At 37.3% G+C, this 19,931-nt stretch overlaps 1 protein-coding gene across 1 annotated transcript in view; it reads right to left on the minus strand.

Moving 5' to 3' along the window:
• The window catches only part of LOC146004388 (putative ATP-dependent RNA helicase DDX60), a 72,446-nt gene that overhangs the window by 2,702 nt on the left and 49,813 nt on the right, over positions 1-19,931 (minus strand). Inside the window, exons 6-8 of the mRNA XM_083143196.1 lie at positions 15,982-16,269; positions 5,987-6,137; positions 3,875-4,008 (exon numbers count right to left, since the gene is read on the minus strand). Coding sequence (XP_082999322.1) covers positions 3,875-4,008; positions 5,987-6,137; positions 15,982-16,269 — 573 coding nt within the window. The remainder of the gene's footprint in view (positions 1-3,874; positions 4,009-5,986; positions 6,138-15,981; positions 16,270-19,931) is intronic.

Consider the following 19,931-nt stretch of genomic DNA (forward strand, 5'->3'; position numbering starts at 1 on the left):
CTCACAAAGAAGGCTGAGATATTTCGCATTTTAACACACTGTGATAACCACTCCGCCATGGAGGCCAGCAGAAATTATACAAACATAAAAATAAGACCAGCTATTTTGAATCAAAAATTCAATAGAATACAGCTAACTAACTATCTAACTAACTCACTAGCCTTCTTAAACCCGAAGGTTCATGGCTGCAGCAACACAGGCTTTCCATCTGTCCCTATCTTGAGCAAGATGTATATACTCTTTTCCATCTCTACAGATTTCCTTTAGGTCTATCTCAACGTTGTCCATCCGTCTTCGTCTTGGCCTTCCTACAGGTCTCTTACCATCAGGTTTCCCAACAAGAATCCTGTGAACTCCTCTTTCCTCTCCCATTCGTGCAACATTGCCTGCCCACCTAAGTCTTCTTGATTTAATTATTCTAATAATATCTGGACATGAATACAAATTATGTAGTTCTAAATTATGTAACCTTCTTCACTCACCTGTCTCCTCATCCCTTTTAGGTCCAAAGATTTTCCTAAGGATCTTATTTTCAAATACTCTCAATTTATGTTCCTCTTTCAATGTAAGGGACCAAGTTTCACACCCATATAATACTACAGACAAAATTACTGTTTTGTATATTTTAACTTTTAGTTTCTTAGATATTAAACAAGAAGATAAAAGTTTATGAAGAGAGAAGTAACATACATTTCCTGAATTAAGCCTACTTTTTATTTCCTCTTTAATATAATTTTCATTTGTTAATATTACTCCTAAGTATTTCAATTTGGAAACTGGTTCAAACGAGTTATCAATAATTAGATTTTGATTATTACCTAACACTTGGTTTTGGCCTGTAAGCATATATTTAGTTTTCTCTTTGTTAACTTCCAAACCTATATCTTTAGCAGTTTTTGAAAAATATTTTAGCATTATTCTTGATTGTATTTATATCATCCCCTAATAAGTCTACATCATCTGCATATGGTAACAACTGAGTCATACCATTTAATTTTAGTCCTTCGTTGTTTCTTTTACACTCCTAACAGCATATTCTAAGGCAAAATTAAAGAGCAATGCATCTCCTTGTTTTAACCCATCATGAATTGTAAATTTGTCAGACACATTAATACCCACACGAATTTTACTTTGTTTCACTGGTGCATACTTTTTTCATACTAACAAGCTTCTTAGGTATTCGAAACTAGACTAATATATTATATAATTTATCTCTTTTGACCGAATCATATGCTTTTTTGAAATCAATGAATAGCTGATGGATATTTTGATTATATTCCCACTTTTTGTCAAGTGTCTGTCTGATGTGAAAAATTTGATCTGTAGTTGATCTGTTACGTTTAAATCCACATTGATAATCACCTATAATTTCATTAGCATATGGTGTTAGTCTTGTTAAAATAATGTTAGATAATATTTTATATGTTGTTGAGAGTAGAGAAATTCCACGGTAATTATTGCAGTTCATTTTATCACCTTTTTTAAACACAGGAACAATTATGGATTCTTTCCACTGTTGAGGGATTTCTTCTTTATTCCATATTAAACAAATTAATTTATGAATTTGACATATTAACGAATTTCCACTATATTTAATTAACTCAGCTGGTATTAATTAAATCAATGCCAGGTGCTTTGTTATTCTTTAGCCTTTTAATAGCATCTTTAACTTCAGTCAAGTTAGGTTCTGGAACTAAAGGTTCTGCTGTGTGCACTTCATTTACTTCTGATTTATCTCCTACATTAACATTTAAAAAGGTCATTCAAGTAGTTCTTCCATCTATTTAGAATATCGCTTGGGTCAGCTAGAAAATCACCGTCTTTATCTTTTATCAAGTTTACTTTAGGTTGCCAACTCTTTCTAAATTCATTTACACCTTTATATAAATCTGATATTTTTGTTTTTGCTGTTTGTTTCAATTTCGTTAATTTTGCTTTTCCTCTTTTTTTTACTTCTAAACGTGTGGTTAACTTCTTACTTTATTCTATTATAATTGCTTAGATTTGTATCATCAGAGTTATTTAACCACCTAAGTCTAGCCTGATTTCTTATTTCTATTAGATTATGACATTCGTTATCAAACCATGGCTTACTTTTTCTCGGTTTATGGTATCCTATACTTTCTTTAGCTGCTGATTCTATTGCATTACGTATGTGCCCCCAATTCTTATTTACATCTGTTTCATTTATATTTTCATCATCATTTAAATCCTGCAAAACATCAAATCTTTTTGACAGTTTAACTTGGTAATCTTTCTTAATTCTTTCATCAGCAAATTTTCCTGTATTAAAATTTTAGAACTTTCAGATTTTGTTGTTTATGATTTATCACTGCGAGTCTCTCTCTTAATTTAGCAATTACTAAATAATGGTCACTGGCACAGTCAGCACCTCTATGTGTACGAACGTCAATTATGCTAGTATGCCTTCTCTTATCAATGAGAATATGATCTATCTGATTATGAGTTTTACCATCTGGAGAAGACCAGGTATATTTATGGATATCTTTATGTTTAAAAGTAGTACTTTTCACAATTAAATTCTTTGAGGTTGCAAAAGTAATCAATCTTATACCATTATCATGGCTTATTTCATGAAGACTTTCTTTACCAATCGTGGGTTTAAATAGAATACAGCTATAGCAGAAAAATGCGTGATACAAAATTCTTAGGCATGACCCTGTAAGTGAGGTTCTACCATATTCACAGATCTCGATGCTCAAAAAGCACTGCTTTTAAAATACTTTTTGTACCAGTCACTGTCCTGCTGACAGTGCTATGCCCCATCTCAATGTAAATTTTCAGCAAATATGCTTCCCCCCCTCCCCTCTAGGAAAGGATGCTCTCTCAAATGCAACTGGGAGGAAAAAAGATACAAACTACAAACATTAATGGATAAATAATACATTCAGCACTGTATGAAAGGTGACACCTTCCAAAAATTGTACATCATTATACAGTACTACAAATTTCCAGAAAATTATACACATCTCTACATGTTTGACATTGGTTTTACAATAGTCGTGGCCATGGGCGTTGGGAGGGGGGTCGAACAGGTCGGTGACCCCCCCCCCCCTGAAAATTGACAGCGTTTATTTAAATATACAAGAAAGCCAAAAGTTTGTTACTCTTATTGTTAAGAACATAAATAAAGTTAATTTAGTTAGTATTCGAACAGAATAATAAAAAAATGCATTGGAAAACACAGTGAAAAATACAGGAACAAGATTATATTCTACCATTCCATCCAAAGAACAAATGATTCCACAATTTTGAAAATTGTAATAATTACAGTTGTAGGTGAGAGGCCACACAACATACTTCATTAAAAAAATCCCCTTAACATTTAAAGCCTTTTCTTGCACGAGACATGAAAAGGTTAATATCAAAATGCATTTAGATACTAACTGCATAAATTGCAAAAGAAATAATGGAAAATAGTTATGCTGGTATTCACTAGTTTGGTGGATCCCCATTTACATAATAATAATAATTATTTCAAATAAAATATACTTTTGTTAGTTTATAATATATATATTACTGTATAATAACATTTATAACTGTGGTAATACATTATTTTTCCTACTATTCAACTTTTATCAAAAATGTAATGAATAAGAAGGATTATAATAAACAGATCATTACAAGTACAAAAAATAAATTTTAAAAAATTAAAATACGGTGAAATATGCATGAAAAGAAAGGGTGACAGGTTGACCACAACACAATTGTTTAAAATGAAGCAAAATATTAATTTGTACAATAAGTAAACAATTTGAAACCATATAGAAAAAGATGAGCCGTTCAGACTGCAACTAACGCTCAGACAACTGTGCCAGAATTCATAAAAAATGTCCAATAAATCAGTGCTTACTTGGTGCCTTAAGTTGGAGACCAGAGACTTGTGGTCATACAGCTTGTTGTCTCCATGGCCAGACAAGGCAGCAAATGAGGAGCATATCTTGTTCACTTGGTTTCCCTGCACAAGCTTTTCTTCCACAGTCCCACCTGAAAACAGTTAAATGGAAATCGTTAGGATAGAATTTTTTAATGTTATTCCAGCAGAACTCACCTGATGCCACTTTCAACTTACACAACCAAGTATATCGGTGTATCAGTAAAATTGCTGATCATTTTACTGATCTGATATTTCTATAAATACGAGGGTAACTCTGAAAGTTTTGAGAATGGAAGCCTTAAAATGAAAAAAAAAAAAAATTCCATTACATCTTCTCAAAGTACTCTCCACCATACACTATACAATGTGTCATCCGTTCAAGCCACTTTTTGAATGCTGAACACCATGCATCATGCTACAAAGACACTGTTTAAATGCAGCCACCGCAGCTTCAGGTGAGTCAAATCGACGACACCGAATGATTTTTTTCACTTTAGGAAAAAGAAAAAAATCGCATGGGGCCAGATCTAGGATGTAAGGGGGATGGTGTAATGTTTTGACTCATGACTCATTCAGAAAATCTGTTGTCTCCCTTGCGGTGTGAGCAGAGACATTGTCATGATGCAGAATGATTCTGCACAGGCCTGTCTTTGGACGGTTCCTCCTCAACGCATCAAACACTTTGGGCAGACATTTTGTCGTGTACCATCTGGCAATGACTGTTTTTTGTTCTTCAAGTGGAACTGTCACAATGTGCCCACTAGCAGATAAAAATGAACAGATCATCTTTTTGCCAACACTTCTTGATCTCTTCACTTTTGTTGGAGGATCCTCCCCAGGGAAGACCCAGACTGATGACTGCCACTTCATTTCAGTTTCATATATATTGGTATATCCAGCTTTCGTCACCTGTTATGATGTTAAAATTTTTTTTTTGGTCTTCCTCCACTGAATTTGTCCTAACATTTCCTGGCACCAATCCACTTGTGTTCTTTTCTGCTCATTTGTGAGGTTGTGGGGGATCCAGCGACTGCAAATCTTCCTGACGTGAAGTTTTTCATCCAGGATCTGTCTAACTGCTGCCGATCCAATATTTAGGCTTGTCTGAATCTGAACATATGTATTGTACATCGTCGATCTTCTCTCAACATTTGTTCAACTTTCACCACATTTTCATCTGTTGTGGATGTTAGCAGGCTGCCCTGAGCGATCTTCATCCTCTCTTCAATTCTGCAAACCATCAATAGATGGTGGCTTGTGAAGGGCAAAGATTCCCAAATGCATGGTGCAATCTTTTACAACACTCACTCTTGCCTAAACCAACTTTGAAGGCATAAAAAATCATAGCATGGAAATGCTCTTGTTTCAGATCCATCCTTGCTCGAAACGAAACCTCAACTGCTGCTGTGTAAACTACCATGCTGACTCAGCCCATTGTTGGAGCAAGTTGAAACTTGCAGAGTTTGCTATTGAAATGCCAATCTAAATATAGAAACACCAGCAGCATGTTGCATTGGCTTATTGTTGTAGATTCGCAAAACTTTCAGAGTGACCCTCGTAGTCTGTATTTGAGTGTACGATTCAGTGATTTTATTGTTCATTTTATGCATATAAAGGCATGATTTATGTATCCTAATTACATCTGGATACACACATTTTACGAGGTGAATGGAGCATTCACGTTCTACACAGAACATTTGCAATTTTTGTAGTAAAACAGTAGAATACCTACTGGAGGTACACTGCAAAAGTTAGGATTTCAATTTACATAGCAGATCCAGTCCTGATTATAAAGTGGCCTTTAAACAAAGTACAAAATTCTGGTAGAATATTACTTATCAGTAAGTTATCAATATTACTTAAAATTTCATATTTGGTCTATTCCCAATTGTAAATGTTACAATGAAACAATGCCATATGAATTACTAGAGTACTGCTTAAAAATATCTGCAGTTTAAACTTCAGCATACCTTGGAAAGATAACATGGGTATACCATTCCCCAGGGATTATTTAATTTTCAGAAATTTTGAGCTCTACTTCATGAGATACAAAAGTAGTTTAAAAAACAATTCCACCTATACACTTACCACTTGGACAAAATCCTTCCAAAGTAGGAAATTCCACTTTCGACAGTGGCAAGTACCGGTCCTCCCCCATTGTCCGCTCACAATATTCAGCAACACATCTGAAGTAACGGCTGAACACAATCTCAACTTGCTTGTTATACTTCTCCACCTCCTATTTTGCAAATACAGAAGATACATTTCATCACTCCATGCAATGTGCGCATGTAAAATCAACAATAAAAATTAATGATATGCAGTGTTTCAGAGCTGGTCTTTAAAAAAAGGCTCCGATGGGTCTCCATGTAGGAACCAACAATTTGTATATCCTGCAGTTTTTACTAATTTAAAACAAGAAGAGGGCTTGAAGTGGGGGAGGGGAGTGATTTCACCAACCTAACCAGAAAAATTTGCATAAATTTCCCATCTAGCCATTTCCACTTCGAGCACTGAACAGAATAACAAATTACCAACACATTATGAAAGGAATTAAGCTGTCAACAATTCAAGGACATTTCACAATATAATAGAGTCAACTCCTATTAACACTTCAGGCTGAATGACACTAGTTGAATAACAACATGAAAATGTGTTTAAGACACACAAATGAATATTCACATTTCCAAAGTGCCTTTAAGTGAACATTATTTTTAGTAAGAGAAAAACCATGTTCGTGCGTATTAAATATCACAATGGCAAAACAAAAATTATTCATTATTAGCTATGGTGGGCTTGAGACATATGATATGTAAGACTGAAATGAACTCTGAAGGTCTTAAAATATTGGATATATTATTATCTTATTGTTTTTACCTATCAGGTTAACTTCTAATAATATTTTACACTATTTCTATAATAAGCCTTGCGGGTTTCTAAGCCAGCTCATTATTCAAAAAGATGCTGGTAAAAATCTACATTTTTGTATGCAAGCTTACATTCACACATCATTGTTCGATTAATACTACTCCTGTGTGGTTTTTACGCACACAGTTGGAAATTGAAAAGTATATATGTAAAAGTGTATTTCTTTGTACATGCTCTGGTTTATTGCTTTTTGCCCGGTAGCTGGGGAAGCCAACGGTTGGGTTCCCTCAACGACTTCCCTGTTTCAAAGGTAACAATAGGACCTTGCCTTGGTGGTTGGGGGCGGGTCGTTTGTCGGCGGTATAAATACCGGTTCAGACTTGTTACGGCCTCTCTTATGCTCTCATATTTTCAGACTTGCAGATCGCAGAAAGTGGCCGTCCCTCAATGGATTGACAGCTTTTTGGATGCAGCGATACACACAGAGTAAGCACCGTAGCTATGAGTAGGGCCCTCTGAGTGATAAACTGTGGGGGCGGGTTAGCACTATTGTAAATAGTGCACTCATAGCTCTAAGTTGTACTGCACTTAATACGAGGACGGCATAGGGACCTCTGCGTGATAAACTGCAGGGGCGGGTTAGCGCTATGGTAAATAGTGCGCTCGTAGAGTGAAGTCCTGAGAAGTGCGATTCTCTGTGTTATAGGGCAAAAGGCAACTGGGAGCAGTTGATATTGGATTCGATATGAAAATATGTATATACGGTGAAGGGTAGAAGTGTAAATAAATGTTGTACATATGAGATAACTCAGTGAGACATTATTGTTGTCAACAATACATAGAATTGATTGATTGATTTGGTTTATTTTGCTTTACTTTTGGCTAATCGTGAAGATGGGGATGAATGATAACTAAAACTAACTAACTCTCTAGCCTTCTTAAACCCGAAGGTTCATGGCTGCAGCAACACAGGCCTTCCATCTGTCCCTATCTTGAGCAAGATCTATATACTCTTTTCCATCCCTACCGATTTCCTTTAGGTCCATCTCAACGTTGTCCCTCCATCTTCGTCTTGGCCTTCCTACAGGTCTCTTACCATCTGGTTTCCCAACAAGAATCCTGTAAACTCCTCTTTCCTCTCCCATTCGTGCCACATGGTCTGCCCACCTAAGTCTTCTTGATTTAATTATTCTAATAATATCTGGACATGAGTACAAATTATGTATTTCTAAATTATGTAACCTTCTTCACTCACCTGTCTCCTCATCCCTTTTAGGTCCAAAGATTTTCCTAAGGATCTTATTTTCAAATACTCTCAATTTATGTTCCTCTTTCAATGTAAGGGACCAAGTTTCACACCCATATAATACTACAGGCAAAATTACTGTTTTGTATATTTTAACTTTTAGTTTCTTAGATATTAAACGAGAAGACAAAAGTTTATGAAGAGAGAAGTAACATGCATTTCCTGAATTAAGCCTACTTTTTATTTCCTCTTTAATATAATTTTCATTTGTTAATATTACTCCTAAGTATTTGAATTTGGAAACTGGTTCAAACGAGTTGTTATCAATAATTAGATTTTGATTATTACCTAACCCTTGGTTTCGGCCTGTAAGCATATATTTAGTTTTCTCTTTGTTAACTTCCAAACCTATCTCTTTAGCAGTTTTGAAAAATATTTTAGCATTATTCTTAATTGTATTCACATCATCCCCCAGTAAGTCTACATCATCTGCATATGTTAACAACTGAGTCACACCATTTAATTTTAGTCCTTCTTTAGTTTCTTTTACCTTCCTAACAGCATATTCTAAGCCAAAATTAAAGAGCAATGGAGATAATGCATCTCCTTGTTTTAACCCATCATGAATTGTAAATTTGTCAGACATATTAATACCCACACGAATTTTACTTAGGTTCTGGAACTAAAGGTTCTGCTGTGTGTACTTCATTTACTTCTGATTTATCTCCTACATGGACATTTAAAAGGTCATTAAAGTAGTTCTTCCATCTATTTAGAATATCGCTTGGGTCAGCTAGAAAATCACCGTCTTTATCTTTTATCAAGTTTACTTTAGGTTGCCACCCCTTTCTAAATTCATTTACACCTTTATATAAATCTGATATTTTTATTTTTGCTGTTTGTTTCAATTTCGTTAATTTTGCTTTTCAAGTAATCTCTTTTTTTTTACTTCTAAACGTGCGGTTAACTTCTTACTTTATTCTATTATAATTGCTTAGATTTGTATCATTAGAGTTATTTAACCACCTAAGTCTAGCCTGATTTCTTATTTCTATTAGATTATGACATTCATTATCAAACCATGGCTTACTTTTTCTTGGTTTATGGTATCCTATACTTTCTTTAGCTGCTGATTCTATTGCATTACGTATGTGCTCCCAATTCTTATTTACGTCTGTTTCATTTATATTTTCATCATCATTTAAATCCTGCAAAACATCAAATCTATTTGACAGTTTAATTTGGTAATCTTTCTTAATTCTTTCATCAGCAAACTTTCCTGTATCAAATTTTAGAACTTTTAGATTTTGTTGTTTATGATTTATCACTGAGAGTCTTCCTCTTAATTTAGCAATTACTAAATAATGGTCACTAGCACAGTCAGCACCTCTATGTGTAACGTCAATTATATTAGTATGCCTTCTCTTATCAATGAGAACATGATCTATCTGATTGAGTTTTACCATCTGGAGAAGACCAGGTATGTTTATGGATATCTTTATGTTTAAAAGTGGTACTTTTCACAATTAAATTCTTTGAGGTTGCAAAAGTAATCAATCTTATACCATTATCATTACTTAATTCATGAAGACTTTCTTTACCAATCGTGGGTTTAAATGTCTCTTCTTTGCCAATCTGTGCATTACAGTCACCTAACAGAATTTTCATATCATACTGAGAAAATTTATCAAAGACCTGTTCTAACTCTGTACAAAAATCATCTTTATCTTCCGTTGTTGCATGTATGTTTATTAAAATAATTTTACACCACCTACCCTGTAAACTGCATATGATATCCTATCATTAATAAATTCTACTGTTTTAAGAGTCGAGATAATTCTATTATTTATGAAAAAGCCTGTTCCAAAATTATGATTTTCAGTACCACCATAGAAAAAAGTATAATTTTTAGTTTTACAATTCCCTTCTCCTGGCCACCTAACTTCCTGGACAGCTACTACATCTAATTTATACTTCACTATCTCATTAACTGTGCACTGAAATGCCCCAGGCCGGTAAAGGCTCAGAACATTCCAGGTGCCTAATTTAATATCCTTATTCCTAACGTAGATCTTATCCTTAGTCCAGGGACTTCCCAAAGTAGTCCCCACCCGGAGATCCGAACGTGGGACTATTTTACCTCCGGAATATTTTACCTTGGGAACATCCATGGCCTCATATTTCCGTTTCTTGACATGTCAATGATGATGAATGATGGTGCGATGAAATTGATGAAGGGACCATCACAAAGAACAGCCATGCCCAGGCTGGGATTCGAACCAGAGACCCCTGGCATTGTAGCATGCTGTGCTAACTACTCTGTCACGGAAGTTGACAAGAATACATAGGAGATATTCTTAATTGATACTGTATTGAAGTATTTACTATGTTGTTAGTCTTCTTGTTTGCTCAGAATATTATTTCAGTTATTTCTTACAAGTACATAAACACAACTTTTAATTTAATGTTTCGGGAGAACACACGCTCCCTTCATCGAACATTTATTCTTAGTTTGATTAATGTTACAGTTACAACATTGTAGTCATAATTAACAATTATTAAACTAAGAATACATGTCTGACAAAGGGAACGTGTGTTCTCCAGAAATGTTACATCAAAAATTGTGTTTATGTACTTGAAAGGACTGTAAACTACAAGAAAAATAATTCTATAATGCCAGCAAAACGTACATACAAGAAAAATCATTTCATGAATTAATGATATCTTTTAATTTGTCGAAGAGCTTAGTTTCGGATTTTCACCACAGTTGATTTTAGACTACGTCTAGGGAGTCATGACCTTCTGCAAGTGTTGCCAGGTACTAAAATTAACTATTCTCTTTTACTCTGCTCTTCTCTCCCTTTTCTTCCTCTCCTGTTTCTCTTTCTATTTCCACAAAGAAGGAAAGATAATTCTTGTATGAACTTAGTATAATAAGAAATATCTTTATTTCCATGTTCCTCACACAAAGATCAGGTTTTGATCATGAATCAGTTATGTATTAACTGGACTTGCAAAAAAATAATGTGAACTCTGGGGACATTGAGGATCTCCCTGATGGTGTAGTGGTAACACTGTTCTTGCAATGTTTGATACCTGGTGGAACCATATTGCACACTCCTTGAAGAACTGTAAATACCACTTTCAATGTTAAGTTCAGTCCTGATTAGCCTATATGAGAATAAAGTGGATTTAAAACAAAAGTAGACAAACTCTTTTGTCAGAGATACTGAAATAGAAAAATAACTTCTTTTATGGATATTCCTCATATATAAAATTTATAAAGTAACATATGTATGTATAAGTCCTCCTCCGTAGCCGAGCGGGTTAAGGCGTTCACTCGTCTTGAGATCGTTTGCTGCGGGACGGCGTAGGTTCGAATCTGGCTCTGGTTGGAATTTATTCGGCCTACGTACAGGGCCGGTGGCAACCCACCATCGTGAGGAAATTGGGGAGCTCCGAATGAGTGAGCGGTAACCCGGTCGAGAAGACCTACAACGGCTGGGGGTTCATCGGGCTGACCACCCGTCACCCCAATACTGGTCTAAGATCTCCACGCTATAACAGGTGACGGAGGAACAGTGTGGGAGGGAGACCAGCATTCGGTAGGTAAGCCAAGGCTCTCAAGGGCTGTCGCGCTGTGGGTTATATGTATGTATAAAACTTAATAGATATACATTTCTGATGTTACATTAATTTTTGAAATATGTATACAATTTATATCAGGTTATATAACCAAGAAAGATGAATGATTTTTAGAATATTAGCTAGTGCGAGCCTCAGCTACTGGACAAGTCACTGGTGGCAGAAAATGAAACCTCCCTCAGATACGAGGGTAAGCTGTGAATAAGGGGAAACCGGAGCAGTACCCGACCTACGTGGCAAGGCTATCAGGGTGTGGAGGGTGTCCAGTGGCATGGACATACTTAGCAAAGACCACAGATATCCATCGACAGCCTTGTCTTATAGCGAATAAACATCACCATAAAAATGTTTGCCCCCACTGCCTTGTGGGCCTGGAGGGATCCAGAAAGGCTAAGGGAGTTGGAACCCTGACAGAAAACACGAGTATATCGGAGAACCCACAGGTGGAAGCCTCACCACCCAGGTGTAGGCTGTGACAGGCACGATTAGCAGACAGACAAAAATATAAAAAAAATCGAGAAAAGAAAGTAGGAAGCCAGACTGGAAATTGGAGAATACGTGGGCTACGAATAGGAACACTGAATATTGGAATACTGACAGGAAGGGTTCAAGAAATTGTGGATCTAATGGAGAAAAGAGGGATCGATATCTTTGGAATGAGTTAAACGAAATGGGAAGGAGAGGAGAGATAAAATTGAGGAAATACTATAAACTGTTCTGGGCAGGGACTAAAGAGGGCAGACGAATTGGGGTTGGATTTGTAGTCAGAAGTGGAATAAATGAGGTAGTAGAAAGGGTAAATGACAGAATAATAAAACTAAAAATGAATGTAAGAGGGAAAGTAATAGAAATAATTCAAGTGTATGCTCCACAAACAGGATGTACAAGGGAGGAGAAAGAAGAATTTGAAGAAGACTTGGAAGAAGAAGTAGGAAAGGAATGGCAAATTGTGATGGGTGATTTTAATGCACAAGTGGGAAGAGACAGGGAAAGGGTATAGGAAAGTATTTGGAGCAGATGGATGGGGACAGAGGAATGAGGAGGGAAGGAGGCTACTGGACTTGTGTAAGAGAAATGGACTGTTAGCAGGTAGTAGCTGGTTTAAGAAAAAATATGACAGCCATAAGATTACAAGATACAGTTGGAATAATGAACTAAAGTCTGTTATAGATTATACAGGGTGACAAATAATGAACTATATGAAATAAAACTGAAATTAGTGACAAACCATGTAGTACACAAACTGTATTGCACATGTAAACGGCACTACAGACATTCCGATTTAGGTTATCACATGTTCGATATATCTACCATCTCTGGCGATGATGTGGTGCAGACGAACAGCAAAATTCAGCATGACATGCTGAAGTGTCGAAACATCGATGCTGTCGATGACCTCCTGAATGGCAGTTTTCAGCTCGGCAATGGTTTTGGGGTTATTTTTGTACACCTTGTCCTTAACATAGCCCCACAAAAATGAGTCACATGTGTTCAGATCCAGGGAATAAAGCAGCCAAGGGAGTCCCCTTCCAGTGGTCTCTGGGTACCCCAGAGCCAGAATGCGGTCCCCAAAATACTCCATGACGTCAAACACACTCGTGGTCCGATGGGGTTGAGCTCCGTCTTGCATGAACCACATCACAAACACTACCTGTTCTCTCAAACTTGCGAATAAAATTCTTGATTGTTAGCACACTTGGACCGGTTGTCTTTAACTTGTACTCGGTCGCAAACTTCCTTTGCGCCGCAATCTGACTGTTATTGCTCGCATAATAGGCCTTCACAAGTGATATACGCTCCTGTACGCTGTACCGTGACATTTTCACTTGCAAATGGCCGACATCAACACGTTGCGTGTGTATGCGCATACGAATTCCCATCATGCCCTGTGGCCAGCCACGCAGTTTGGACGTCATCATGCGAACCGTTCAGAAATTATGACTGTTTTATTTCATATAGTTCATTAATTGCCACCCTGTATATTGGTAAAGAAGAAGTAAAGAAGATAATGAACAACATTAAAGTAATACCAGTGAGAACTTAGTAACCACAGGCTACTAGTAGGAGATGTGAGGAGATGGAAAATAAAATATAGAAGGGACGAAGAAGAGAAGGATAAGAGTGTGGAAATTGAAGGATAAGATGATAATAGAGAAATATCAAGAAATACTGCGAACAAAAGTGCCAAGACATAAACCCAAAGGAACAGAAACAGAATGGATAAGATTTAAAACATAATTAGTAGACTCAGCTGAAAAGGTATGTGGAAGAACAAGCAAGCAAAAAAAAAAGAAACACCATGCTGGAATGAAAGAACTAGAGGCGCATTGAAAAACAAAAATTATGCACTTAGAAAATTGTTTAAATGTAAATCACAAAATACATGAAAAGAGTACATGGAAAAGAAGAAAGAGGCAAGAACAGTAGTAAAGGAGGAAAGAAGAAAGTGGATGGAAGAATGGCCAAAGTGCTAGAAGATGTAGATGGGAACAAGAAAGTATTGTATGGATTAGTGAGAGAGAGAGAGAGAGGAGAAGAGAAAGAGGAGACAGCTATAAGCTAAGGGATGAAAGGGGAAACATGGTAGAAGAGGATGAAGAAATAAGGAGAATGTGGAGAAATATTTTTGAGAAATTGCTGAACATGAAAAAAGGAAATGAACATGAAGTGAGGGAAAAAGAAAACAGGAAGGAAAAGGTGAATCTCACATGGAAAGAAGTGGAGGAAGCTCTGAAGAGAGGTAGAGCACCAGGAGTAGATGAAGTGCCAGTGGAAATTATACTAGGAGCAGGAGTGATTGGTGTGCAGTGACTGTACAGTGTGGCAAGAGAGAGAAGTGCCAAGAGATTGGTCAAATGGACTAATAGTTCCCATATTCAAGAAGGAATGTAAAAACTACGGAGGAATAACACTTATGTGCCACTCAGCTAAGGTGTATGAGAAAATATTAGAGAAAAGAATAAGGGAAGTAACAGAGCTGAACATGAGAGAGGAACAGTATGGATTTAGAAGAGGCAGATCAGCAGAAGATCTGATATTCACCATAAGGCAAATGCAGGAAAGGCACTACAAGTATGGAAATGATTTGATTATGCCATTATGGCATTCGTAGATATAGAAAAGGCATATGATAGCATGGACAGAACAGAAGCCTCTAAGAGAGAAAGGGGTCGAGGAAGAGATTAGTGTGTAGAGTGAAGAGCACATACAAGGCCAACCAGAACTGTGTGAAGACACCAGTGGGAAGAATGGAGTGGTTCAGCATAATTAATGGATTAAAACAGGGAAGTGCTCTTTCCCCACTGCTCTTCATAATTACAATGGATGCAATTAACTAGGAGATGGAAAAGAAGATAGGAGAGGAAGAGATGAAGGCCCTGTTGTTCGCTGGTGACTTAGTAATATGGGGGAACAGGGAAGAAGTACAGAGACAGCTTGATAGTTGGAATGAGGAAATCAGAAGAGCAGGAATGAAATTCAGCACAGAAAAGAGGTGCTAATAACAACAAAAAACAGAGCCAGAAATGAACCAAGAAGAGTTGAGGGTAGTGGAGAGCTTCAAATATCTAGGAAGCATAATTGAAAAAAGTGGAAGAATAGACGAGGAGGTAAACAGAAGTGGACAAATGGGTGGTGGACTATATCAAGGCATTTGAAGATTAATATGGAACAGGGAAGTACCTATGAAATGTAAGAAGGTAAATAGTGGAGAGTATTAGGAGAAGAGGACAAGATTGGAACACCATGGAAAGAGAGGAGTGGTGGAAGACCAGGCAAACATGGAGAGGCTCGACCGCTATGCCGACCCAGCCAGAGGCAGGAAATGGCGAAGGGTGATGATGATGAGCTACGGAAAAGCTTTTATTAAAATGACAAAAGAAAGTAAAAAAATCAAAAGCAAGTTTTCGACCCTGCACATTCACATCATATCAGGAAGCTCTGAGAAGACAGAACTACTCTCAACTACTGTTTTTTAACTGTATAATTTTCGGATTATCTGAATTAAGTCGTTTATTTGCACAATTCTTCATTTCTCACAAGCTTTTGCAGTTTAGTTAAATTTCTTCTTCTCCACGCTTCCTGTAATGTTTCCTTGAGAGGATGTAAGCTTGGTGTTGAATTCTTACTTGCATTCATGCCGATTTTATTCTATGGTCCTGTTACAAGGTAGGTCCAACATGACAATCCCTTTGTTTCACATTTCTTCATATTAAATTTATCATTCCATGCCCACTTGCTACCTCTTAGCTTTAATTCATTCACATGCAAAGCTGTAAACAGACAGAAATATCCACAAAAGCAAGCAGACAATAAGTAAACTTACCTCCTTGAACATCTGTGGCATTGGAGGCAGAATTACACGTGAAACTTTGTACTTCTTATGAATCTTTGACGGGTGCAGAACTCTGCGTGCAAAGAGATAGCTGAGGACAACGACCAACACGCTCAGTGCTCCATCTCTGAACTTCCCATTTTCATTCTTCGCACAGAGTCTGTGAAAAGCTCCAGACTTCAGGAGGAAAACGAAAGCAAGGTTGCCTGGCTCATGATAGCTCAGGTGGGTGACAATACCTGCAAAGCACTGTGGGTTTCCCCGGGTATCTAGCAGGCTCTGAAAAAACACAGTTAATAGTAATCAATTGGCAATCAGCACTCACACTAAGATAATACATTTGACGTGAGCAGTGCCAACAATAATTCTCTATACAAGTAACCATGAGCCTAGCCAGGGGTGTCCATAGCATGTAATTATGGCATGGGCTGCACAATCAAAGTTGGAGAAGGGGATTCTTTCCTTAAAATATAAAATTCAATATTTATACATTTTTTAAAAAGAATATGTAAAAAAAATTGAAGGGCTAGGGTGTAAAACATGGTAAGTGACATTTTGGTCATCTTCGAGTTCATTAAGAAAAAAGGTTATTAGAAGCTTAACTGTAGATAGATTGTTTTTCGTGTTGTTTACCAATTTCACAAGGCTACACTGAGTCCAATGCAAATTGTACGACATGACAATTCACTCGAAAATTGAAGGAAAATTGTTACTTTGTAACAAAAATATTACCAAAATGTCACTTACCATGTTTTACACCCGAGCTCTTCAATTATAGCTTAAGTGCTCTATATTTAACCCATTAGATGAATGAACGGAAGTATTTAGGCACAGGGGTGCCCACAGGCATGATTGTGGATGCACAATCGACAGCTAAATAAATAGCAATTTGTAGACTGCTAAGAGAATTGTAACAGGTAATATGTATTAATAGGAGGAGGGGGATATCAAACTACTAAAAAAATTAGGCCTTAAATTGTCACATGAATTCTCATGGGGATTGAGGATTAAACGTTGGGGGAGGAGGGGTGGGAGAGAGAATATCCAACTCTTGAATATCAGTGTTAAGTGTTAGATTATGACAGGAATTTTAGTTAGGGTTGACTGAGCATTAAATTTGAGCGGATATCCTTGTGTATTACTATTATTAAGGTATACCTATTAATTTTCCTGTAGTTTACAGTTATTACAAGCATAAGAAAACAGTAATACAAAAACGTCACGACAATAAACTGTTTTCTTATGCTTGTAATAACCGTAAACTACAGGAAAATAATTCTACAAGGCAAGCAACGCGTACATACAAGAAAAACTAAGGTATACCTATTAAGGTATTATGCCTTAGACCAGGGGTTTCCAAACTTTTTTCGTTTCACGGCACCCTTAGTGTTTCTAGATATTTTTGTGGCACCCAAGTGAGAATGTAGGCCTATCTAACACCTGCAATGCTCAGTTAGTGGGGTTAGGTTGCTTGCCCAAAGTTAGAAAATAAACACATATTTCAAATTCAGAAACATTTTATATTTAAAAGTACTAAATTAGCACATATTTGGAACAATCATATCTAAAACCATGTATACAGTAACAAGTTAAGTGTAATTTCAGTGAAAATATTGGAACATTTCAAGGTGCCCCTGTAAGCCGGGCGAAGTCGGCCCAGGATGCAGTGGCACACACTTTGGGAACCACTTCCTTAGACTGTTGAGAGATTTGGCATGGGGACTGAGAATTGATTTTTTGGAAGGGACAATAGACACTCTTCAATATCAACAGTAAGTTTACAATGAACACACAAAATTTTGGTGGAAGGATTGAGCATTAAATTTGTGGGAGACATGAAGGTCTTGATAAAGTGTTAAATCTTAGATTGTCAATGGATTTCTGTAGTGGGGGAGGGTTCAAAATTTATATTTGGTCTAGGAATTAATTCGTGCGCTTGGACAAGAGATGGCGTAACGAGCGTATCGTCCCACAGTTCCGTGTAGCCACACATGCGTTGAAAACTCCTGTCAGCGCGCATCGTTCGTAGTATAGGGCAGTTGATTGATGCGTCAACAACAGCATTTTGTAGTCAACTGAACATGGCGCAGTTCGTGCCAGATAAAGTGTTTTTGCGGGGTGTTCTGCTTCATTACTTTAACATGCAGAAAAGTGCTACCGAAAGTCATCGTATTTTGGTGGAAGTGTATGGTGACCATGCGCTAGCTGAGCGAACGTGTCAGAAGTGGTTTGCACGGTTTAGAAATGGTAATTTCGGCCTGGAAGACCAAGAGCGACCTGGACAGCCAAAAAAATTTGAAGACGAAGAATTGAGAGCATTGCTCGATCAGGATTCGTGTCAAACGCAGGAAGAACTTGCAGAAGCATTAGGCGTTGATCAAACAACAGTTTCCAAACGCCTCAAAGACAGAAAAGAAAGGGGTTTTTGCATCGCATTGTTACTGGCGATGAGAAGTGGATCCATTAAGAGAACCCGAAACGAAAAAAGGCCTGGGTGAAGCCAGGTGAACCAGGTCCGTCACAACCGAAACGAGATATTCACTGTGCAAAGGTTATGCTATGCATATGGTGGGATATGAAAGGTGTGGTGTACTATGAGCTGCTGCAACCGGGTGAAACTATTAATGGAGAACGTTATCGACGACAATTAATGCGTTTGAAGCAAGCTCTGGCCAGGAAACGACCAGAATGGGAGAACAGACATGATAAACTTATTTTTCAACATGATAACGCTCGCCCACATGTTGCAAAACCGGTCAAAATCTATTTAGAAAATGTCGGATGGGAAGTTTTACCCCACCCGCCGTATTCACCAGACGTTGCTCCTTCGGACTACTACTTGTTCGATTGCATGAATAATGATTTGATTGGACAGCGGTTCACTTCTTCAGAAGATATTGAAAAATGGGTCTCTGACTGGATCGCTTCAAAGGATGAGGACTTATTTCGCCACGGAATCCATAACTTGCGTGACAGATGGGCGAAAGTGGTGGCTCGCGATGGACAATATTTTTCTTAAGGTATTTATGTATTTTGTGTTTGAACTACAGCTTCAATGTGTGTGTAACAACCGCACGAATTAATTCCTAGACCAAATATTTTGGGGACTATATTTGGCAATATGGTATAAAATTTCTACATTCCATTGGGAAGTCATATACTATCATAGAGGGTTTAATCTGGATTACTCGCAAGGAGTGGGAGGTGTTGTGATTTGTGTTATAAGCTAAGCAATTTCTTCTGCTCCTTCCTTCTTAAAACAAGTATCGGATTCATGAAAAACCAGTAGTGTAAAATATAACACTCACTACTAATAGGTCCATGGTCCCCAGAAAGAGGAGAGGGATCACTTGAACCTCCCTGTGAAATTAAAAAAAAGTTACTTCATCACTTTCGATCAAGTAAATTGGTCAGGTGTGTGTCACCTGAAATGGAGCATTCACCACAGCACAGCCTCACATGTTACCATTTTTCTCGCAAGTGATTTTGCTGGGGGAGTGGGATGAAATGTTCATCTTAAAATTACCCACTGACTGACTGGGAGCAACATTTTGTCCTGGCATCGGTCCGTTCCACATCAGAATATAGCAAACATAAAAAAAAAAAAATATATATGCTTGCATGTTCACTCTTGTAAATCTCTCTCTTGATCAAAGCCAAACTTGTCGGTAGTGCTATTTATATTTCAGTTGTAGAACACCTGTATCTCCTTTTCGTAAATTCAAGGGCTAATGACTTTTCGAGAAGGGTATTTTTAATCTGTCTCCCAATCAAATAATTCATGTTGTTATAATTTATAACTCTAACTCTCCGAGCCCCAGTGGTTTAGTCAGTAGGGCATCTGAGTGCTTGTGGGGGATCCAAGTTCGATTCCCAGGGTAGGTGATCTAAGGTCGGAATTTTTCCGGCAAAAAGCGGCTCTGGGGCTTACCCAGCCTCAA

The sequence above is a fragment of the Lepisma saccharinum genome, chromosome 21 (assembly GCF_977018435.1).
Source record: "Lepisma saccharinum chromosome 21, izLepSacc3.1, whole genome shotgun sequence".
NCBI classification, from domain to species: Eukaryota; Metazoa; Arthropoda; class Insecta; order Zygentoma; family Lepismatidae; genus Lepisma; species Lepisma saccharinum.